Genomic DNA, 25495 nt, shown 5'->3' with positions numbered 1-25495 from the left:
AAAGTAATTAGTAATTAAAGTAATTAATATCTAAAGCTGTAAGATAACTGTAGTGTTTCACAGTTCGTCAAAAAAGGACCCAAATGTAGAGGCAGGCAGGTCAAACAACAAAAGTGAGCTTTAATGATAAGCTTATATCCAAAGTCCAAAATACAAAAAAACAAAACTAAAGACAAACCATAAACCACGAAATGAAAGCAGGAACACAGAGGAAACATGAGGACTGGGGAACAGACACAGGAACACAAGAGTAAGACATAAAGAGTAAAGGACTTAAATACACAAGGGGCTGATAAACAAGTGCAGGAAAAGGACAAATACAGGAAGTGGAAAGTAAAAACACATGAGGATAAACTTTCATCATAAAACAGGGAATCAACTGAACCATAACAGAGTGAAGCCATAAGACCCTAAAAGAAAAGACTCAAGTGGACTACAAGTGCCTCAAATTTGTACTTAAGTACAGTACTAACAATAGTAATGTGTTGGAGTTTGTTCTGAACAAGAAGTCCGAATGATCAGAAACATTTGATATTTTTGCTGTGTCACGCTGGGGACTGTGTTGCCAATGATGCCAGCGCTGTGAGCAATTCATATTCTTTGTTGATAGTAAACATTTGTTTATTGATTCCAGCCCACAATGTCTGGGCAACACTGTGGCGAGGCCGAGCAGATGGACTATTGTTGTTAGGAACTGTTGCATTGCTCCACTGATAAACTAACAACATGCTAACTACTGTACATTGTTCTACTAATCCCTCTAAATCTTCACACATCACTATATGAGATGATATACTGCAAGCGTTCCCTAATGGAAAAATGAGCCCTTGTCCTATCCGCATAGACAATTGAGTATAAGTATGATGGGATGTCACAGTGAGATATTTCCACAGCAGTCATATTAGAGCTTAATAGGGAAAAAGTAAGCTGTCAAAGTCATCATTGTTCAAGAGTCGTACAGGGACAAAGCTCTAACGTTAAAAGCAGTAGCCATAAAAGCTCAGACATGCAGACACAAGATTGAAGTTTCGTGACCCTCTCTTGACCTGTGTGATAGCTTCTTCTACCGTCTGCTCCCTCTGATGATATTGTGATTTAGGGCGTATACGGTACATTTTCCTATCTTTAAACATCACACTCATGAATACAAAGTATCATCCTATCGTGAAACAAACAACGTCTGAGAGTCTAGATTCATGCTTGCAGATATGTGAGGCTGTACAACAGTAATTTGAGCTTAATGCTAAGGTACACTTGCTAGCTATGCTCAGGGAGACCGTATTTTCAAATTCCCAATCCGGGACCCTTAAGTGCACCACACACTCATGCACGCAGCATTTTCGTTGCAGGGTACATTGCGAAGATAGGTCATTGTTAGCATACTGACAGGTTTTCTAAGGACCCTGACACACCAGACTGATGGTTGGCTATCAACCAATGTCGGTTGGCGCTGGTTTTGTGGTCTGTCTTGCACCGTTGGCACTAATCAGCTCTTGTTGGCAGCTTTTCGACAGACCGAGCAAGTATAATCAGTGGTGGAGCCCGTCGGTGAGAGATTTCTCTAATTGCCTGATCAGTTAAGCAAATCAGTGCAAATGGAAAAAGAAAGGGGAAGCTCATTGAGCCTGTCGCCGTAGTATTAATGATATAACCCATTTTTACGCTGGGTTCTCCTTGTTTATTGCCTCTGTCTCTTCACCACCAACTTTTTACCAGACATATACTTGATTAGAAGTGGCTATGTTAGCGAGAGTGGTGTGAAAATTATGCTTTATCATCATGGTTTGCATATCCGCAGTCCTGAGTCCTCCGTTTTTTTTGATTGATGATTACAGGCTACCACTGAGATACAGCATGCAACAGTCAGCTTTCGTAATTGTAGTTCTTTTATATCAGTTTGGTACGCCTGGGCCCAAACGAAAAGCTGCAAGCGTCATAGCCTATAATACTTAGGTTTGACTCATAGGCTAGCAACAGCCTTGACAACAAAATATTGATTTACTGACACACAAACAGACATAAAAGCATATATTTTGGATGCGTGGCACATTGTTTGTGTTTTAATATTTGGTAAGGTAGAAGTGAATGGGACAGAACATAACAAATATCTATGTTAAGTTTGAAATTATTATTTGATTATGGTGAAAAGCAGGAAAAATCTAGTGTTTTATAGGTAATTGTAAAGCTCGGACCACCCAGGTTGAATGTGAGAAATCTTAGTTTAGCTTCTTAGCATGCTAACATTTGCTAATAAGCCCTAAAGAGAAAGTACATCCGAGGGAGTCATTGGTTTGCAGGGTTTTAGCTAGACAGTATTGTCCAAACTGAAATCTTGACTTGATGATGGCACAAGAGGAAAGTCAGGGGATAACCAATGTCATTACAACCCAACCTGAGGGGTACATGAATGTCTGCATCAAATTGAATGGCAAACCATCCAATGGTTGGAGACGTGGCAATAAAAACTCCAAACTTCATGAGAAAAAGTCAGTGGAAGTCATTCGGCTTCATTGTCGAGGGATGGTAAGATGTTAACTGACTGACACGTAGAACAACAACCCAGGTGACCATGCCATCCCAAGAGCCATGCTGCCGAAACATTAAACCCACTGCTCTTATGTAGTTATTTTAAAATATATAATATTATAGGACTCCACAGCTACATATAGAATCCCACCTTCCCTCCTACACTGGACAGTACAGCTGGTACAGTGTGTGCAACCTTCTATTTTTGTTCAAGATGAGACATATGGCAGAGAAGGCAAGAAAAACAGGATAGGAAACTTTATAAGTTCGACCACATTAAACATTCATTGGTGTAAGAAGAAGAAGAAGCTACAGACAGAATACCCCACTTCTGTTTTTGATGAGTTTGTCGGTTGAGTTGTACAGTAGGTGATGCTGCTTGAACTAATATATGCGCTGTACTCATGCGTCAGCTGAGCACAGCAGTTGTCACCCAAAAACAAACAAATCATTTCATTTCAGGAAGGAAACTACCACTTGTATTCACACGGCCATCGGATCTGTGAAATCTCACCTGATATCCCACGTCGAGGGGAGCTGGTGGGAGATGTTAGCAGACATCCACACCGGTTGTGCTGCATTACACATGCTGGCCTGCTGTCCTCATAATCTCCATGCCATCTGGTAGGGGAACCTCACTGTCCCCCTGCACCTCTGGTACATTAGTATTCCTCTCACACCGAGCGATGGAGACCAGTGTGTGTGTGCGGCGTTCCTCGGAACACATAAAAGAGTCAACGAAAGTGAAGATTAATCAAACGGCTGCGGGTCCCACCCCCTACAAACCTGGCTCATTTCAGGTAATGAGAACACTTACTTTTTAATCTTCTTCTTTGTTGTCCTTGGTCCTGTGCTTTGCAGCCCCAATACAAAGTCAGCACACTCGGACCCACAATTATGACTTCATACTTTTGTTAAGTGTGTGGGCTAAGACGTTCTAATGACATTGACTTAAAAGCGTAACTCAATTAATGTTAAGGAATAATCTGTTTGAAAAATGTCTATTCCTTAAAAATGGCCTGAACAATGTGAAATCAAAGCCATATGTCTTCAACGACTGAACTTCGGCTGCATCTTCAACCTCTTCTCTGTGTCTCGATTACAGTCAGCCAACAGCCACAGTTCACCAAGTCACTGTAGCTTGAGGCGGGTCTCCTCTTGGTTGCTTTGCTCACTTCTTCAGTAGGAGAACCCAGTTCGCAAACAGCAAGCTCGGGAATCTTTTGAGCAGTGCTTCAAACGGTGTTTCCAGCGTTTAGTGCGAGCTGTGATCAAAGACCGATCCCTTCCATTTCAAATCCACATGGCCTCTCATTAGTGCCACACTAGGAGAAGACTTCTCTGACGGGAGTCTATCATAGTGTCATCGTTTCTGAGTTGTTAATTTGACTGCAAAATTTCATCTGCACTACAGTGCTGCTCATGACTGTGGGCTTTAACATCGGCTATTATGCGAATTCACTGTTGAAATAAGAAGATCGGTTAAAGGCAGGGAAGGCTGTTCTTGAGAAGGATAGTTGATTGTTAAGTCTCACTCCCAGGTCGACAAATACCAACGCTTTGGGTCAGAATTTCGGGCCAAATACTGACCCAAAGTGTTGGTATTTGATGACTTGGGAATGAGACTCAACTCAACTATCTTTCTCCAGAATTGCCCTCCCTACCTTTAAAAGGATAAACTTACAATAACTGAATCTTTGGCCATGGGGGAAATTGTGAACACAGCATCGGCACATCATCACAAAGTTGATATGGGCCCAATAAACACCGTGCCCCTACCAACCCTGGGTAGGGTGTCCCAAATCTTGTTTGTATAGAGGGGTAGGTTGAAGTGTTAGGGCTACATGGTCTTCCAAACTCCTTTACTTTATAACAAGCACAACAAATGCCTCAGGAGCTAACTAGCTAGCTAATGCTATATTGTTCTTGCAGATTTGGGCATGCTTCCTGTATTTTGACATATGTCAGTGTTGTATTTCCTACCTTGATAACCTTGATGGTATATGACACCAAAGTTTAACTTAAGTCCTGCAGCAAAGTTGCAGCACTTGGTAACACTCCTCTGATATCAATGCAGTCTGGCAGGGTATGAGAACAGGCTGCTAACATCAGCCTATAAAGCACTGCTAGTGGCCAGGTAATGAAGCAGTGTTCTTTTATTATTTGATGACTTGATTGATACCGTGGATGAATTGCGAGGGTCCTCGCTTATGTCTCGATCAGATAAATGGCAAATGACATTGTGGATTGCCACAGTAAGTCAAGAGTAATCACCACAGCTGAAGACGGCACATTGGAAATGTCTGGTCACGTCTGTTTATGTAAGGGTCTTAAAGGGTTTTCCCATATCACGGGGAGATTCCAACCACTACCCTTGTACACCCTTGTAATCTCTTCTGAGGGGCGAGGGAGTGTTCGAAAATGAGAGGTATGGGTAAAAATTGGAAATGGGATTGAGCCATTGTGAACTTGTTAGCAAACAGTTGCTTTTTTACACATCCAACAGTTATGGAGCAACATTATCATTATCTTTAAGCACTGTGTTTTCGGCCACCTGATGAATTTAATTCCTATATTCGCTCTCTTTCAGCTCTGTTTTTAGTCTATCTGACTTTTCACCTGCCAAAACCTTCAAATGTTCACAAGTTTGTCGCTAACTGTGTTTGCCTGCTGTATGGTGATGTGCAGGTTGTGTACAGTTTTTTTTTTTTTTTGTTTTTAGAGCTTTTTCACGAAAAACTTCCACTGCATAAGAAAGAGACACAATGAGAGCGGTGGGAGTGAACTAGAACATTCAGGCCTGGGGGCTTAACAATGAGATGAAGCTCGCTGTGAAGTCCTGTAAAGCTGAGGGAAGCTGCAGTCAGGTAATAATTCTTTGCAGGTTCATAAGTGGTCGCATCATCATTTGATACAGTGTTATTACAAAAATAGTGGTAAAAGCTGCTTCAAGCAAAGCAGTGATGTTAGAGCTTTTAGTTGTCAAGCAACATGTTTGGGCAAAATTGGACATTTTCCATCAACAAGGAATTTTGGAGCTTTTCAATCCAGTGCTGTATCCGACTGCCCATTATACGGTCATCTGTTGGATAGAGCCACTCGTTGCATATCTGTCATTTCTTGTCAAAAGCATTCTACAAATCAAAACCATTTTCCAATATACATTTTCTTGCTCTCCTTCAAAATAAGGCCCTAATTTGTGTGTGTGTATATATATATATATGTAAAGCAGTTCTGAAACTGCAAAATGACTTTTCGTGAAACAAAATGAAACACAAACAGCAGAAGCGGCAGCCCACATATAAGTTTTTGATTTTTTTGAATCAAATGAAGGGAATCAGAGCATTTAATATGCAACATGCAAAAGCTTTCACAAGCTTTCATAGTGTTCAGCTGGATAAAAATGTTTTTGGCAATTTGCTATAATATAATGTGGGACAAAGACGTGTCCTAGACAAGAGGCCATTTAATTTATATTATAAAGGTTTTTTCCTGTGTGCTCTCAGGGTTTGCATTTTAAGCTCTGGGTAATGGTGGTGTTGCATACAAAGTGGTTGTTACTGGATTTCTGTGGCATCCTTTCCTTTCCACACTCAACTTCTGTACAGATTTCTGCACATATTGCCTACATTTATTAACATCAACAACAGCAGATGATGCAAAAACGTACATCTGAATCATAAGTGTGACTGTAGATAGATAGTGATGCATAATAATGGGTGTAAGGTACCGTACTGCTGCTATCCCTGTTGCAAATCCTTTAACTGTAAGGAAAATGACAACTTGTTAACATTGCACCGCTTTCTGATTGATCAGCAAGTGAAAAGACAATGGATAGTGAAAATCCGGAGAGACAACAGGGCCATATTTCAAGGTAAAACAACATATTTGATAACCCATTAGCTAAAGTTAGCATTCAACCTCTTCCAGTAACTTTAGCTAGAAAGTGGTTGAATGCTTACATTAGCTAACTGGTATCAAATATGTTGTTTTACCATGAAATATGACCCAATTCATCTCCAGATGTTGACTATCCATTGTCTTTTTATATGGCCTGCAACCTGAACCACAGCAACATAACAATATCCCAGCATTCAAGCTCCCACCCTCAGCATGACGTCAGAGGAAAATGGCCGCTGTGGGAATATGGTCCATTGAGCTTCCAGGACGGGTTAAGTGCTCCTTGGAATAGATTCTACTTCTGGGACTATGCTGGGGGGATGAACATAATTTCCTTGAAGATAATCCCTTATTTTATTTTTTGTTGATGGTGCCGAGGAGCTCCTCAGTCCAAAATCTCTCATAGGTGTTGAGATTCACTCATCAAACCATTTAAATGCACTGTAGTATTTGTATTCAGTGTATTTTATTTTCTTATTAAGATTGTTCCTTTCATCTGTCACATGTCTCCATCTGCACACCTTACCTTTGTGGTCTTGCGCTGCGCAGTAAACACAATACGTAAATGTAAATCTTTAAACATAAAAATTCAGTGAAATGCCTCGCAGACAGCCACTGTATGTGTTTAGAACCCTAAATATTTTCTATTTATGGTAATTTTATCTTTCCTTTGCAGCTTTCTTGGCTCAATTTCTCCTCAGGGATCAATGAAGTTCATTTTAATCTTCATAAAAACCTTCTTATAGAGTCAAGATTTTATTCCGCAGAGCAGTGATGAAGAAATCTCAGTAATACCCATTTGTAAGTCCTGTACAACTTACCTTGCCAGCAGTCATAGCGAACCTGAAAGGGGGGGAAACTCAGATATACTGAATTTGACGTAAATGAGGCATAAATACAGAATTGTACTCGGCTCGTGTGCTGCTGTGCTTCATTTCCATCCGCAAACCTCTCGGCCATTGTTATAATTCAAAACAGCGAGGTTGATCTTCTTTAGTGTTTATAGCCTATGGATACAATATAAAGTGCATCATGGGAAAAAATGAGTATAGACTGAAATACCTTTTCCGTCACATACACGGTGTTAATGCCCCATCACCAAAGCTTTAACCATTATCCTCTGCTCCTTTTATACCCTCACTGTGAGATGTGCGTAGGGATTTCTTTTTTCTATACTAGGATTTCAGGGAGAGCACTTTCTCCTGCACCATCTTTACCCTCGTTAATTCCAGTCGACCCCCCCAACAACACAATCACAAACACACAAACACACACCTGGAGACCATCTACCTGTATCTGAAGCAAAATTAATGAGCTTTACCTAATTAGTGTGGCTGTTTTTAGGTTTGGGGTAACAGGTGCATGATTAAATTCAGCCTGAGGACTAGACTACAGGTGTCTGTTGCCATGGAAATAAAGGGAAGACTCAGCTTAAGTTTGCCCTGACCTCGGCATATGTTATGTCAGAATAGACTTGAACATTTTTGGTATTTATATCGATTATTTTGTACATAAAAGGTAAAATCATTGGTAAGAAGTGGCCAGAATTTGAAGGTAACTCCTGCTGCTCTTGCTGTAGCTATCTTTGGCTGCAGTTAGCTGCCGAATAACTAGCTAGGGGCAAGTGCTGTTATAGCAGTCTTAGTAGTCACCACAGGAAACCGGGGGCAGAGGGCTCCTAGTGAATGTGGCTTGACACCAGACTGGACCAAACACACCCTCTGAGATGGAGGTTGGTTTGACGACGGGATGCAGTACAGAGGTGATTTACAGCAGCTATGACCAGGACTATTACTCCGGAGACAAGAGGAGAGAGTCGGGCATCAGCGGGGACTTGTGAATTGTGAATTAAGGATTTATTTCGACCAAACCAGAAGTGATTGTGTAAAGATAAACCAAGACTGCTTGGGTACGTTTTTATTTAGTTTATGTTGTGTTTTACGGTTACGGTCGTCTTAGTTCGGTAAAAGAAACCTGAATTCAGACAGAGTACGCTTGTGTTTTTCTGTTTATTACGGAGGTTAGGTGTAAAAATATTTCCTTTCTTGACATTTTGTGAGTTTATCTTGTTTACTTATAAGACCAATGGTGCGTTCAGACCTAACGCGAAGAGAACATTCGCCTCACTTCACACTCGCGAGTTTGATCGCTGGATTATAATTATGTTTTTCGTTACCTGTGCGGCACCAAGCTCGGTCTGAATGCCCCATAACTAGCAAACTCGCTAATTCTTGAGGTACAAAGTGGTATTACGAGACAGGAAGGGCCAGGGCTAGCTGGTTAGCATGCTAACTTCAATAGACATCTCTGCAACACAGAACACAGACGTCTTTCATGTAACATAACATAATGTTCATTTTTTTTGAATGTTTTAAACTAAAATATTGGCCATATCTTACACATTGCCCCGTCAAAGACAACAATCTACCAGCACAAGCAAAGACATTCTGCATATCATGTAGTAAAAATGGATTGAGATAAACAAAGCCCTTAATTAACACTGTTATCTTAGTCTTTATTTTGTCACAATTGTAGTCAAATATATATACGTCTATATGACGTATATTATATGACATATATAATTTCATTTCTTTACAATAGAGAAACAACATAGAGATGACACACTATTTTGGTTTCTAAGTAGAAGCTCCTTTTAAATAGTGGCATTTTTTTCAATACACTTTTTAAGTCAAGCTCCCACTCAAGTCACGGTTTTTGTTTTCCTTATTGAGTCACATTTATTCACAATGTGTGTGTTTGTTTTGTCTCTTTTTCTTTATAATTTGATGTCTTTTGTTGTGTCAATATTTTTTTCCTCCGCAGTTCAGTCTGTTCATGTTCCTTCAAAATCGACCGCCATCTGTCATTGGTCCGTGCGGCCCCACAGATGGTCCCACCTGCTAACCATCCTGTGCCACCAGCAAAGGTATACAGTCATTGGAAACACTGTCTGTGAAGCTTTACAGAGTTAATCCAATCAGCTTGCAGAGGGCTTGGCATAAGCGTTTCCAGTTCCTCTGCAGCTGGGTCCTTTGGTGGCCAAGGAGCCGTTTGCGCCTCCATACACGAGGGATGTCTGACCTTGGCACTGTCCCTGGGCTTCTCTTTGGCCTGCTGCCTTCAAACCTCTGGTCCCGATGCCTGTGTGCACAACTCTGGCTGAATACTGCACACTTTTCCCTTCTGACTCCCGCGCAGTCCCGGCCTCGAGAGTTTTTGTGCCACCGCCGTGGATCTCGCTCTGAGACCCAAACATTTTCATGGGGCCGGAAAGGCTTTTCTGTTTTAATCCCTGCGCGAGTTCCACTGTGATTTCAATGGAGCAGGGTGTTTGTGAGGAGCTGAGATTCTTCTCCGAGCCCAGCGTAGCAGTGGTGGTGGTGACAGGAGGGCAAACGCCGCTGGGCATAACACCAGAAGCCAGCACAACAGTCTCACAGGCAGTGGAGGGAGAACTGCGAATGGGCACCGTTGTCTTTCCAGCCAGCATGGGGTGCCACTTGAGGAGCCCCCCTTGGTTTCGGTCACTCGTGTTCATGTTCCCCGCCTCAAGGTCACACGCTTGGAGCGAAGGGATGATGGGCACGGATTGAGTGCGCAGGGAGGGTGGAAGGAAGGTTGTTCCCTTGTCCAGGCGGGTGCAGGGCACCTCGGTCCATCCCTTTCTGGCTGCGAAGTGAGTGAGTGAAGTCCTGCTGAGGAGGGCGCCGACTCTCCCCCCGGCAGAATCACACCTTTATGGAAAGAACAGAATAGAAACGGCAGGATGAGAATGAGAGACATTTAAATTGTGACCTTTTTCTCCCTGACACTTATTTCCTGAGAGGAATTAGATAGACGGGTAATAAACTCTTGTGCATTTTACCCCTCATTGTTCCACAAAACATTGTCTCGCACCAACAAAATTACAAATATTTAGGTATTGTTCTTTCATAATCTTGTGTAATTATTTATAATCCTCTGCATGAGGGGCCTGTTTTGCTGCCGCACGAATGTTTAACTGAAAAATCCCTCCTCTCATGGCTGCCTTACTGAAGATTTAAGGCTTTGGCAACACAGCTGCTGGATTCCTGACCCCGGCCTGTGTGAGTACGTGGACAAATTTTATATCGCCTCCTCGAACATTCGCACATGTCTTCTAATTTCACTCATTACCCAATCGTCTCACAGGTTTCTAATGCGATATTTGGGGTGAATTCAGGCGAGTCTCACCTTACAGTCATGTATCTGGAATGTTTTGGGTATCGCAAAACGGCGCCGAGAAGATTGAGAAAGCACGACGTTAAGTGTGAAAGTGATACAGCAGAGGAGGGAAACTTATTTAGTGTCGGGGGGGTAAGTTTGTATATGTGTTGCATTTGCACAAGAGTTAATATTGTTACTAAAGACTCGACTCACATTTAGAATCACCCCGGCACAGCCTTAGGAGACGGAGCATGTTATTGTCAGCCTTCAGAGACTGTTTGTAGCATAACCAAGTTTAAATAATTGAATTACTCTCCCACTCCTCCCCTCGGTATTAGAAGGGCGACTGCAAGCTGGAGGTAAATCCACCAGATCAAAACACATCTAAAAATAACTCCCGTAACAAATTTGCCTTCAATGCTGTCCTTATCTGCGATGGGTAAATATATGTTTTGACACTGGATAATGGAACTGACAATACTCAGCGGGGATTTGTTGTCTCAAAATGGAAAACACGGGAGAGTGTCTTCGTGTTTGTTTGCCGCTCTCGCTCGCCCCTCTCCCTAACACTTCCTGCCACGCCGCCGCACTCCTTCCTCGGCTGCACCCTCATCATCATCTCTGCACAATCTTCCCTCTTTCCTCACTTTACCCTCTCTCCTTCTCTCACTCTCCTTTCCACCTCCCGTTTCTCATTTCCAGAGATGAGAGGGTGTATCCATGGCAACAAGGGAGAGGTGGGGGGGAGGAGGAGGAGGACGATGAGGAGGGGGAGGGGGCTGTAAGCTTGGTAACTTCTTGTTGTGCGGCTGGTAAGTCCAGAAAAATACGTCACATCGACCTCCTGAAGGCCGGCGAAGTGTGCTCGGCTGATGGATTTGCAAAGGAATTATCAGTGGCTAATGAGATCTGCGTTGTTTAACTGTACAAATGCAATCTTATCCCCACGAAGAAGACGAGCCCTCTCTATTTCAGCTCTACTCCTGACACGTGTAAAAAGCTGTGTTAGATTTAATAGCTTATAGCGCGCAGATTTTGCCTTTTTAAAAAAATAACTCTCATTAACGTCTTTATTAGTTTGTTTGTTATTCTGTCTGCCTGTGCACATGAATGAGTGTGGAGGATCTCTCCGCGCAGCCATTTTGAAAGAACTGCTGAGCTCCGTGGAGCTTTGTTTAAAAATGTAAATTATGGAAATAGGTCACATAAAGAGTTTGGCAGCTTGCAGCGCATCTTACAAGTCACTGTAACGCTCAATCAGGTTGGCATGCTAATAGGAACATTGCTAGGCACTCTTAAGTGTGGGGGAATGCACGAGGGACACCGCGGCTTTAATGACAGACGTTTCTGATAACAGTGCCATCCCTCAAGTTGCAAACGCTGACAGCAAATTAGGCTGTTTCGGAGGCATATGCTAAATAGGACTGCCTTACTCGGGCTTAAAGATGCTCGCTCCTGCATCTGTAAATAAAACCGAAAATAATTCAATGTTTTCATTGCTGTTGTTTAAGAGGAATATGCCGGTGGAGCTGCTTGACATTATGCATTATTCTTCTTAGGAAAACAAGCACCTCAATGAACAGCATCAGACTGTTTGCTTTGGCAGATGTTATGTAACAATAAATCTTATTTATAATCGGCAGGAAAAGTTGAAAATAATGTGCAACTTTGTCTCCACATGGATCATCCCCTCCCTCCTGGATGAACACCTCCTCTTTGATAACAACTGTGCAAGAGAGGATTTCACATCCAGCTACCTTTTCTGAGCCGGTGCCAGCGAGTATCATCAGACAGTGCTTTTTCTTTTCTTTTTTCTTTTTCACATGTAAGTTATTTTAAGCCCCCAGATAGCCAACTGGCGCGAGGTGGCTCTGCCAAAGTCCTCCCTGCTTTTTAAGCCTCCTGAAACAGCGCCAGTGGCTCTGCTTCACTTCTGATAGCCATGAAAATAGGGCAACTCGCTGTCCTCACTCGACATCACGAGGGGCACGAGGAGAATTCAAGATGTGTAAATGGCTGAAATTAATCCTTCGCAATTTGTGGTCTTGTTCTAGAAGGCTGCAGTCACCCAAAACGGCTCCACGTTTAGCATGTAAATGACAGAAAATGTAATTATTTATTAGATGTGTGAACCATGAAGCTTCCACATAATGCCGGAGCATTAGCCAAAATCAGGCCCTTGTGGACTTCTTCGGATTCATGTGAACTCGTCCATCATCTGGTAATTAGCTTTGGCCCCCGTTGTTGTATTTTTAACCCTGATAAAACCAAACGCTTTTTCATTCACAGCAAAAGCCCAGTGGCAAGTGTGCGGAGGATTACACACAGTCTCATATCGCGGACTTCCCCGGCACCATGATACTGTTGAGCGGTCGGGATCAACTGTGTTCTCCAAATTAATTGTGACAGTCCCAGTTGAAGGAGGCCACAGCAGATCTAATTTATTTCCCTGGATTAGATTTCATAAGCTAGTTCACGGATTTGAACTGAGAGCATCTCAGTCATAAACTCATTTCTCCCAAAATTATCCTTCTGCCACTCCAACTTAACCTCACTTAGTCCGGGGGTCTGTATCACTGAACCGGCTGTTTGACCTCAGCGCAGACGGGGGCAAAGAGAGAGAGTTTCCTCTTTGAGGCACAAATACAGATGACGAAACCAACGAGAAAGGAAAGGACAAAGTCTCACCTTCTAATGGACTCCACGTCTGTTGACTCGTCCTCCTGCAAGTGTTTGTAGACGTGGCCGGACGCTCTGGATCCATCGACGAGATTGGTTGATATTTTGTGTTTTCCTCTGGAAATGGGAGGGGTCCTGAAGTAGTTATTCTCCCTCCGTTGTTGGGCAGGACTTAGGGAAAGGGAACTACTCCTGTAACCAGAGGGGAAAACCGAGTTAACACACTATTTTAGGTTCAAACAGCGCTCGTCCATTTTCATTTCATTCATTCGTTCGTTGTTATCAAATGTATCCCATCTCCTCATCTTCATGGTTGTAATATGGACCGGAATGGATTGACCTTTCCGCTCCACGTTTGAGTGAAAAACCCCATCATATGCCGCATTCAATGGACGCGTGCATAAACAACCCTGGCGCTGAAATCTAGGCATCCGATTCCGGTGAAGACAATAGTAATTTACCATTAAGCAATACAATTTACATAAACATGAAAGAATTTGTCACGACTCAATCAAAGAGGGGAGTGAGTGAGTGTGCAGCCTTGCTAGCGGCTCTGTCACCAGCTGCACTGTGAGCTAAATGCTAACACGCTCACAGTGACAGTGCTCACATTCTGATGATTAGCAGGTAATATTTACCAGGTTCACCACCTTAGTTCGGCCCATTGGCATGCTAACATTTGTTAATTAGCCCTCAACACAACGCACAGCTGAGGCTAATGGGAATGTCATTAAGTATTTGGTCATAAAAATATCCACTGCACTCTGTCAGCACTGGAGAAAGGTCTGGCTGCACCGGGTGTCATTCTGGTCGGGAGGGAAAAATGCTCTGCTGGCTTGTTTGTATTTTAGTTTTGGGGTCATTACCGGGGACCACAGATGACGTATTCCAATTAAATGTATTTAAAATGAAGTACTTATTGAAAGCTGCTGTAAGTGTTGTCGTCATTTGAGCTAACTTCCTGCCTGTTTTGCAGTTGGCAGTCCCCTCCCTCCTATCTATGTTCACTGTCCTGATTGGATAAAGTGAGCAGGGATACCAGGAAATGCATTTTCTCTTTTTCTGCATGAGGGGGAGGAGAGGAGAGACATGGGTCACTGAGCAAACACTCTATAACAGTGATTCGTGTTGGAATATAGAGCTATTTATAACTTTTTTAATATAAAATATATCACTCACAGCAGCTTTAATGTAAAAAAATGTAATTGTAACACAATGCTTATCTTTACTGTAACTTTAGGGACAATAACTCAAACTCCAACAATAATTCATATTATGATTAAATAAAGGTTTTGCTGCATTTTGTTGGGACTGAACAGGCCCCAGGATTTACAGCTAAGATATCCTCCTTTCTGACTACTGACCGCTCAAAGCGCTTTACAACACTTGTCACATTCACACACGGCAGAGGCTGCCATGCACGGTGCCGACCCGCTCATCAGGAGCAATTTGGGGTTTAGTTTCTTGCTCAAGAACACTTCGACTTGCAGTCGGGGATCCGGAGCCGGCGACCTTCCGATTACTGGGCGACCCGCTCTACCGCCTGAGCTACAAGCGCCCCGCATGTGAGCCTTCCCCGTCCCTCTCAGCTGCCTATGCACGCCTGTGGACGACTTGTTTAAATTGTTTAACGCCCCAGGACTGTGGATTTCTTTGTGAAGCTGAAGTTGAATCCGCCAACATAAATTAATGACCAGCTTTTAGCACGACACAGAAGTTCCACAGAGCCCCCTTTAATGTCAGACCCATTTTGAGGCTACTAAATGCCTAATTTGATGAGCAATTATGTGTAATTATATGTTTAATTTGTAACAAGATACTTTTCAATGTATTTGTGCACATCTCTGCTTGGGAGCACGTATGATCATGATTGACTAGCTACAAATTCAAATACATCTTGAACATAAAACACTGCGTGTGACTAAACGCTGGTATACAGGGCACATTTGTTAAACCCATGGGAATATGAATAGCGCATATATATTGATATCCTGCTGCTGTTAAGGATGGAAGCGGCAGTCTTTGGAAACCGTGCTTCCTGCCCGGGCACACTGTTTTTACATTGTTATGTGGGCAGCGGGTGGTCGACTTCAAAGCAGATCCCTGCACGGTTGCTGCAATAAAGCAATGACATCCGACGTGAATCAGAGTTATGCCGCACTATATCGCAAGCTGATGTGCGAGTGTATCATCCGAGAGCTAACAACTCCCGAAACACACAGAGCTAAATAATTTCCAGTTTATTTGAATGCATCTCGGCATCGTGGCTCTCTCTTTGATCACAAGCTACAGTTCCTTTTGTGAGCAATAAGTCACTTGATTGCGTTCGATAAACTGAACCACACAAACAACTTATGACATATTATTACTGCTGGGCGGAAAAATGTGTTTGTTTTGAGGCACCAAACACAAAACAGTGACAAACATTCTCCGAGTTTGATTCGGGCTCTTAAATAATTTGTTATTGCAGCAGCCACACACAAGAGAAAAATAGTGTGTGTGTGAAGCGGCGGATGGTGTTTAATAGTAATCAAGATGTCCAAACTTCAAGATTTTTTGACTCGTCCTCAAACTGAACTCCCTCATTCCTCTTAAATCATGCAGAACACTAAATAGTCCAGTGGACTTTTGGTTATTAATTGATAGCTGACTGGGACACTGACGGAAAATACTCGGCTATAATAATTACTAAATGTCCGTGGCTGTGGAACAATAAGCATGGCTAATGTTGGCTCTGGTCTTTGGCAGCATTAGCTTTTCGTGTCGACTGATGTTGTAAAAAGTTGATATGAATAAAGCTGAGTTATGTCAGTTTTGTTTGCCATTAACATGCTGATTTTTTAATTAGGATTAACCGAAAGCTGGAAGAATGAAAATGTGTTTTTGTGCACAGAATCACCAGGCTGTTGTAATTATCGGATGTTAAATGTTACAGGTCTAGAATTGAAAGGCAGCTGCTTATCTCCACAATTCACCATAAATGTACTGCCTCCTGATGTTTAACGGGTGAGCCCGGCTGTGAGAGTAATTCAGCACATATTTTAATCAGTTCTTCCCTCTTTATGCATTTGTTAGACGTAGTAGAGAGTCAGAAAAAGAGCGGGGGATGCTATTTTTTTCAGAGAACCTTTGCTGAATCTAAAAATATAATGGCACATTAAAAGAGTAAACTCTTTCCCTCCAGAGTTCTTCGCTTCCAACGTGTCGGTCCGTGCTCACTGACTCGACTTGAGCGCATTGATTAGCCTACAACAATTTCCTCATAATCCAATCACGACAATGGACTCATGGTGATTGATCAAATTCCACAGTAGCCGAAATGAAAACACTGATTGATCTAGCGGCGGTGTGATGATTATACATCGACTCAGTCAGTGTTATTTCCGTCAGATTTTGCCGGTAAAGCAATTCGGAATTATGCTTGAGAGCAGGCAGAACAGAGCGAGCTGCGCCGCTGAGTTCATTCAGAATGTATCAAAGTTGGAAATGATTCATTTCCAAATGATTGATAGTTCATTTTTCCTCGCTGACATTTGTGCTACAAGCGGCTTCAGTTTGACTATTTACAATGTAAATTCATAACGCAGAGACACATCGCTCGAGGGGCGTCTGTCTTCAGTCCAGAGTGAATTATCTCATCAACCACTGGATGGATTTAAATGACATGTTGTCAGTCATACATGAGCATGTTAGCATGCTATGGTTAGCATTTAGCTCAAATTATGATAGCGAAACAGATCATTTTGTGAAGGTTGTGATGCTCAATAAATTATCCAGCGTTCTACAGCCACTTTTTTCTCAATGTAAGCTTATCGGAAAAAGTATTTTTAAGCCGGTGTAGTTACACGGTTTGGCCACTTTGTAACGGCGACTTCAAAGCCCGGTGCTGTTGCCATGGGCTTGGAGGTCACCCACTGGTGGTGGACTACTGTTTTGAAGCCTCGGTCATTGACATTTTGTATTTTTGGTGCTTAACGTGACCATATTTTGGTGTATTTCATCAGGAGCATAATTTACAAAATGAACATCATGTTGAATTGAAAAAGACTTGAAACTAGGGATCGAGACCATAAACTCACTGGGAAACTGTTTACTGAGGCAAAAAATCAAGTGAGAAGTAGGGTAATTTTCTCATAAGCTTATATAAAACCAGTGGAGTCTCCCCTTGCTGGCCGTTAGAAAACATGGCACTTACGGATTGGAAACATGGCACTTCCGGATTGGTTTCACTTCGAGCTTCGTCCTTGTTGTCTACAGTCAAGTCCATCGCGACAGAGCCTCTTCTGTGGCTGTAGTTTCTTGATACATGCTCTTTTAATATCTATCTTATGTCTATATTTTCAGTGATTCATGTGATGTCTACATTGTTTCGGCAAAGTCCCCACTTCAACAGACATACTCTGCATTCAAGCAGGTGAATCAATCTTCTAATGCTCATGCCCAGTGATAAAGCCAATGATTCACAGGTAACCTTTCGCAGCGATATTGATGGACCATATTGACATGCTTTTATGGGGCATTTCTCCTGATAGCTCTCGGTGTGGCCCGGTTTCTCAGGTCAATAGCTGAAAGCATCTCCACATCATCCATCACAGTCTAGTTCCCCGCCTGCCTCCTCCGGCTCGGAGAACACGCTCAACACATGATTGACTGTCAGCTGCCCTCCGAGACGCACCTGCGCGGCACTCGCCAGGAAGCGGCCTGGACGAGTTGGCGCCGTCCCTGCAACTTCACACGACAACCTTTTTGGGAAAAAACTTTCCTCTGTGACACTGCACTGGTCCATTAAAACAGAAAGTGACTGCTGCCTCAGCGGGGGGTTCTCGCTAAAGTTGTCATCACAGTCCAGCAGACATCTAAAAACTCCCTCTGGCTGTACTCGCGCAACCTTTCCACCTCGCTCTCAGCAAACAGACATGCCTCTAATCACTGTGCATCCTGTACTGTGTGTGCTGGCTGCATAAGAATGAAAGCTTGTCTAATGCAATGAGATTTGAAAAACGTGTCTCCCATTTTACAGTGCAGTTGCAACAAAAATGCTGCTTAACAGCATCAGATCAAGTGAGCGGTTGACGTTTACCAGCAAATCTTAGTGAAATTGCCAACAATGAGCGTAAAAGGTGCTACGGGAAATAAACATCTCCTTGCACGCTGTGTGGCTGAAAGTCATTAATTGTCAAAGTGTGCCTGCACCCATATCATCAAAGCAAATTAAGCCTTTCTGTAAACATCCCACATCCCACATTGTAGCGTGCTCCGTACCCGCAACCCTGTGTTCTTCTGAGGATTCGAAATGGCAGCGTTTGATACCGACGGCAGTGATCACAAAAGCGCCACCGCGTCTGACAGTTCCTTGTAGCGAAATGTTGTTAATTTTGTTCAATCTTCTGTCATTTGAATGATGGCACGGGGAGGAAGTTTGTTGAATCAATGTTTGCCTGCACATTAAAATTCACTTCTCCTCCCTATCAGTGCGCGAGCAGTCATTTCAGACTCTGCCTAAGCACACATTTAATCACTTTGCACAGTTTACCGGACATGCCATGTAAATAAAAGACTTTCCTGACTGTTTTGAAGGACTCCAGCTTTAATTTCATCAAACTAGCTACACCTTTAATGCCAGACTAAAGATATGCACGCAGGCAAAGCTTATGAAGTTATCAATGATATATATTAACATAGTTCCTCCCACTTATAGTCACCGTAAGTCTTTATAACGATTGCATTAATGGTCTGCGTGTTATTCTGAGGTCTCTATATTCCACCATATTGCAGGATGATTACATTTCTCACTCGGCTGCCTCTTGTATCTGGACAGGGGGAAAGGAAAAAAGATATGAAAGCAAGGCTGGAATAAGATGATGTCGCATTTTCACCTGAAGCGTTTTCCTTTCGACAGCGCTCTGCTGAGAATAGGCGGGGCCGCTGTTGACGTGCCGGGTGCCACGCTGCCGTCCTTAGCAGACGATCCGTGAGAACTGCAGCTCTGCAAAAAAATGAAGAAGAACAGCGTGTACAGTAATTGCAGCTTGGGAATGTATCCTCAGTGCCCAGATGTTTTCGTTATAATGATCAAGATCAAGAACTAGATGCAGGTGTAAGTGATTATGTATGTCAACACAGGACATAAGCACAGGGTATAATGCATAATGCTGGGGATAGTGTTTGTGGCTTAGCTGCAAGTCCCCAGACAGGTTGAGGATGCTCTCTCGCTGACGCATCCCCTCCTTAGCCAGGCAGAGTGTCTTTAATTACACTTTACATTTTAAACTGCAGATTAAGAGGGGACGCTTTGTGAATCAACTCCGCCATGGCCCTCACAGTGCTCCCTCTGCACTGAAGAATTAATCCCACACAAGATTACATTAATGGTTTCCTAAAGAATTTCCCCCCTCAATTCTCTCCCTTTATTCTTATCAAAATGAACACCATTATCTTACAACAGGCCGCAGACAGAGTGCTGGCACAGCGGCCATGAATGCCCCAAGAACCCCCTTGTGAAACACTAAGTCATGAGATAATTCTGCTATTCCGGTTACAGTACCTCCTGCTCTGCCCCGCCTGTCCGTCTCATTGTACATCATTAAAGCGACTGCATGTGACTTAGCGCTGGTTCAGGGTTCTCATGCCTGATAAGCCTCTTTTTCTCCCTTACACCCCTGACTCCCAGAGGGAGCTGTTACTGCTGTTCACTAGTTGTGCAAGAAAATAGGATCATTTTGGCCACCCTCTCATATACCCTGCGGCTGCACAACGCCTCACTCTCTGGAACAATTGCTGTGGCAAACTTTCCTGGAGGATGATATCTATGTCAGGGGATAAAATAAATAGCTTATGGCAGACCTGCATGGCGTAACCCATTTCACTTGTCCCCCCCCCCCCTTCCATATCTCACTTGTGCCTTGTTTTATGCCACTTGTGAAAGCCAAGGATAAAAACAACGCACTGTGGGTTTACTTCAAGGAGAGGCGAAGGGAAAATACAGGAGCCTGACGGAATAACAGCAAAATTTACATAACAAGGAGAAAGGAAAAGCTATGCATTCAGAGCAGCACTAATCCTCCTCGGATTACAATCAAATCGCAGGTCGTGAACTGTGCATAATGGGATATTTGACCATTCTTCATGAAGGACAATCTTTGAGCCGGCGGCAGAACAAACCACCTCCAGATGAAGTCGACCCTCTGAGCCGAGACGTGACTGCTCCTCGTGCCTCTACCTGATATCAAAATCAGTTGTTTCGGAGCTGTGCACCGTCATGCACATTACACAGAGTGTGTAACTGTTGACAGCATTATTAATTTCAAGCTGCACTGGCCTGTTCTTTTATTAATCACGGAAACACCTACTGAAGCTTTCATATCATCCCAACTGCCGTCACAACACTTGCTGAACAAGTGGCTAACATGCTTCCTCCGTTTTCTGTTCTCGCCGGCACCCTGGTTAACCCTGTGAACGCGCTGTTCCTTTTGTTTTCTCACAGATCTTTGAGAGACAGAACTTTAGTTTGTTATTTCAGAAAATACTCCTCAGATATTTCACGCGTCAGGATGTAACTTTTAAAGTAATTCTTGAGAAAGAATTTGATTGTTGAGTCTCATTCCCAGATCGCTAAGTACCAACGCTTTTGGCCCAATGCTAGCTTGGCTCGACTCCAGACCCCCGCAACCCTGCAAAGGCTATTACAGATGATGAATGGATGGATGATGGAAAAACACTCAACAATCAACGATCTTTCTGCAAAAAGTTACATATTGTTGCTTTAAATACCACAAAACTGCGCTCAGAATTGGTTTAAGGTGCAATGTGTAAGAATTTTAGTTTAAAACATTCAAAATTATCTAAAATTATAAACAGAAAGTGAAGAAATAACATTTCTCATGTAATATCAAAGACATCTATGTGTTGTGTTGCAGAGAATATCTAATGAAGTTAGCATGCTAACCAACTAGCCCTGGGCCTGAAAACCCCCTTTTTCCTGTTGGTCTAAAGCTCCTGTGCTAGCGGTGTAAACAGGATTCTAACTAGTTGCATGGCTAACTGAGCTAACAAGCTAATGGCAGTTTGGATGTATAGAATACAGTTAGCAGCAGTTAGCATATTTACCCTATTTGTTTGGAGTAGAAATTCAACAGGTGGTCAATTCTTACATATTGCACCTGTAATAGTCCTCTGCTTAGCTACCTACCTCTGCTGGTGCTTCCTGTACATCTATTCAAATAATCAGAAATCATCTTTATTAAAGAGCCTTTGGTATCAAAGAATTGACGCTTTCTTGGTGTTAATCGTGTCTTGTAAGAAAGAAAACAGTGTCTTTGAGAACATAAGGAGCTCAGAGCCTTGTGAAATTGATTTTAGTCGGACATGAAACAGCCTTGAGGCACACCAGAACTTTCATTAAAATATTCTGAAGTCATTTTTCGGTGGATTTTAGCACTGAAGTCTCTGCTCTTTGGCCCTTAACAATTCTCTCACTCCCAATGAAGTATTCATGCAGTAGCTTGGGCTCACTCCTGAGGGTCTCTTCTTCGACTGAGGCTAGACTAGTTAGTTACCACCACACCAGCTTCCGGCTGATGGGAATTGAGTTTCCTCGTCTTGTCTTCCCAGTCTGAGTGCCCCTATTCCTTCAAGTCGGTGCGTGTCTGTTTCGTTGCAGCGTCTCATGGGCGCATACCCCATCTCTTTTCATTTGAGACACAGTTCCATCGCCGGAGAGGTGTTGATTTAATTCTCAGAGGATGCGAGAGGTGTTTAACTATGCAATCACTGCCCTCCTTTGATTCCCTTTCCCTTAAGAGTGCGACGAAACGACTCGCAGAATCTCATACGACTCCTAATATTTACAGTTAAGTGTCGCAGGGTGAGCAATTCACCTGGCCATTCCACACATGCAGATGGCGGGAGCATATGCACAGGAATGTTTTCCAGATGCGCAAACATGCATGGATTTGCAATCGCAGATGGAAGAAACACGCAGGTGCACAGCCAAGTCGGACTTAGTAGAGTATAGTATAGTAGAGTACACTAAAAACATAATGCTTGACAGGATGATGGATGATGTATATCTTAATAATAGTGAAGTACACACTGTATAGAGGCAGTGCAGGTGCCCAGGTGCATGTTTTTTTTAAAGGTGCCCAGGGTTTAGTAACTTCTACTTGGCTCTGACTTTGAGTATTACTGCAGTGTGCAACAGTGATGTCAGCATATCCTGTGCAAGTCTTTACATTGCTCCTCAGCGAACCCTGAGACAAAACATCTTGGTCTAAGCTTGCCTGAGTTCAGGGAGTTGGCATATTCTTTGGTGGTAGGTTAAAGACACCGGTGCCTAGCGGAGTATCAGTTTATCACGCTGATGGTATGGAAGACACGGACTAAAAATGGACTCCGGTTTCGTCCTCCCCGCTGCACCTGCCCCCACAGAGCGAGCCTTTTGTCTCCAGCTCACTGTGCTCATCCTCCACCTTCCTGCCTCAAACGCACACGGTGAGAACACCACGGTGTTCCGATGCTGAGCAGTTGCAGTACGCAGCGCACGCCAAATGTTTTGAGCCTCATTAAGAACACGGCGCTCTGTTCTTTCCTCGCAGAGTACTTTTCCATTTTGTCAGTTTGACTTCTCCTTGAAAGAAAAAAAACCCAGAGAACTTGCAGGACTTGCACCACCCACAGCACATGTCCTCTCCCTAGATGGTTGCATGCTGAGGGAGTGGGTGGAGAGAAGCTGTGGTCTGGGGTCGCTGTGTCAAATCTGTGGAAAAATAGGTTTCACTTGTTAATCTTTCCTCGCTCTGTTCAGCTCATGCCCCCTCCTGGGTGCTCATAGCCAGAGATCTTTCACATCCCACCTTAAGCTTTCCTTCACACTGTTCTATTATAGCTGTTGCTGTGTTGTTGTGTTATTACAGTCTTTTATTTTTTTCTTTTGCCTTCCCCTTCCTCCTGGCATCCTCCCTGTGTCCACCTTTCAGAGCATTTTGTGGCTGGACACAGGCCTTCACTGCACGCTGAGACCTCATGCGTTCCTGTCACCACATTCTCACAGTCATGGTGTTAATATAATAGCCTGCTATTGTGCTGTGGGACAAGAGGCGCCTGCATCTGACTGAAATGCGTAAAACTGGGCGCTGAAGTGCCTAGACTGGTTGGGCTTCAGTTGAACTTTGTGCACGAGTGACATTAAAAATTCATTTTTAATTTAAAGGGGCCCATATTACGCTCAACTTTAGGTTCATACTTGCTTGCAGGATACTTTGGATGTCCACTATAAAGTATTTTCACACTTTAATGTTCAAAAAACATGTGATTTTTCTCATACTGTCCATTGCTGCAGCTCCTCTATTCACCCTCTGTCTGAAGGCCAAGCCTGCTCTGATTGGTCGGCTCTTACAGGCCTGAGCAGGCATCACACACTGTGTTTCTGTATCAGCGCTGCTTGTGTTTTTGCAACCACGGCAGTGCTGAGAGCATTGCTGAGGGCGGGGATTGTATAGTTGTGACCAGTGATGGACTGTAACTGAGTACATTTACTCAAATACTGTATTTAAGTACAATTTTGAGGTATTCACAATTTATTTGCTACTTTATACTTCCACTCCACTAAATTAATAATGATAATAATAATAATAATAATAATAAGCTACTTTTTACTCCATTACATTTATTTGATAACTTTAGTTACTAGTTACTTTGCAGATTACATGCTGCATCAGAGCCAAAATAGCAGATTTTAAATCAATTTCTTTTATCATCAATAAGATAAATAAAAAGACACTGATTCTGTTGATCAGAAACATGTTGAGTCGACACAGTATACTACATACATGTAAATATATATATCATCTACTTTTACTTGTACTTTAGATACTTAAGTACATTTAATATCAGATACTTTTGGGCTTTTACTCAGCTACTATTCATATGGATGACTTTTACTTTTACTTATATTTTAACACAATACCTTTACTTTTACTTGAGTATGACTATACTTTTTACCAGTCTGGTTGTGACATCACAACCTTACAGAAGTCTTCATGGCCCGTTTAAAGGCACTGTGTCTGAAAACAGGCTGTGTGCGTTTCTCTCCGTGGATTTTTTGATACTTTCACAGTATTTTTATGGCGCCTACACCTGCTTTATTACAGACACAAAGATATCACTTACTCCAATATGGGACCCTTTAATTTAACACAGCTACTTAACAGCGACAACATTTACATCAAATGTTGAACAACTTCTTCAAGCTGTCAGTGGCTCAAAGCCATCATTTCCTGCGACACCCTCAAAAAGCTTTCAGATTGTGCCAACTGCAGTTCCGTGGGTGGGGTTAGCTTCAGGGGTGTTTGTGTTTCAGTGTGTGACACTAGACACTGTTGCATTATTAAAGAGCCTCAGTTGCAGGCTACATTTGGCAAAGTGCTAACACAGAAATGACAGTACAAGGCTGAACCTGAAGGAGGAATTTTAGGCAAAAACAACAACAACTGTGCCGAAAACAAACACTGTAAAAAGCGTACCACATGCCTGTTCGTCCCGGTAATAACCTACCTTTACACATGCATAATTTAAAGGTGCACTATGTAGTTTTGGGGGAAGACATTATTTTTATGCCTGAACAATCTAAATAAACAAACTGTTTTCATGACTGAATAAACAAACTGACCTTAAAGGACAAAACAATTTCATTCTGTTTTACTTTGTTTATATTTGGCGGACCCTGCCACCTTTCTAGCTGCAAACAGTGTTCTGGGGCCCACATTTTCAGCTTTAACAGCTTGTGGAAAAAAATTAGTAATTATCATTACTATTGTAAATATCGAAATTCTGAGTTTGAATCTCTGCTCCAAAACAACACAGTGCCCCTTTAAGAGAGAGTTTGGCAACTTGCAGAGGATGCGAAGGATTTATTTGTGAGGGTCAGTAACACCTAGAGATTTATGAAGAGCCGCTGCACACTGGCACAGGCTCGTGATCAGAAGATAGCGATGGGTATGAGTTCCTCCAACAATGGATGAAAGCTGCACACTGAACAAATAAAAAAAAACTATAAAACAATATTGTATTAAGAGTGCGGCGGCAAATAACAAATGATATGTGACCATTTTTCAAACACCAAACAAAGAGGGTGCATTCAGGAAAGTGCTAATGCGTTATGCCAAGTGCACTCTTTTGATAGGACCTTTACAAGCGAGCATTAGGCTGC

At 42.7% G+C, this 25495-nt stretch overlaps 1 protein-coding gene across 1 annotated transcript in view; it reads right to left on the bottom strand.

Annotated features, from left to right (window-relative positions):
- Nucleotides 1–8416: 8416 nt before the first annotated feature.
- The window catches only part of nrg3b (neuregulin 3b), a 215619-nt gene continuing 198540 nt past the window's right edge, over nucleotides 8417–25495 (bottom strand). The window contains exons 7-9 of the mRNA XM_084341552.1: nucleotides 19167–19276; nucleotides 13300–13482; nucleotides 8417–10160 (exon numbers count right to left, since the gene is read on the bottom strand). Of these exons, the coding sequence (XP_084197678.1) occupies nucleotides 9404–10160; nucleotides 13300–13482; nucleotides 19167–19276 (1050 nt within the window). The 3' untranslated portion in view covers nucleotides 8417–9403. The remainder of the gene's footprint in view (nucleotides 10161–13299; nucleotides 13483–19166; nucleotides 19277–25495) is intronic.

Source organism: Pagrus pagrus, assembly GCF_965226575.1.
Source record: "Pagrus pagrus genome assembly, chromosome: 21".
Classification (NCBI taxonomy): Eukaryota; Metazoa; Chordata; class Actinopteri; order Spariformes; family Sparidae; genus Pagrus; species Pagrus pagrus.
This window is presented reverse-complemented; position numbering and strand designations above follow the sequence as displayed.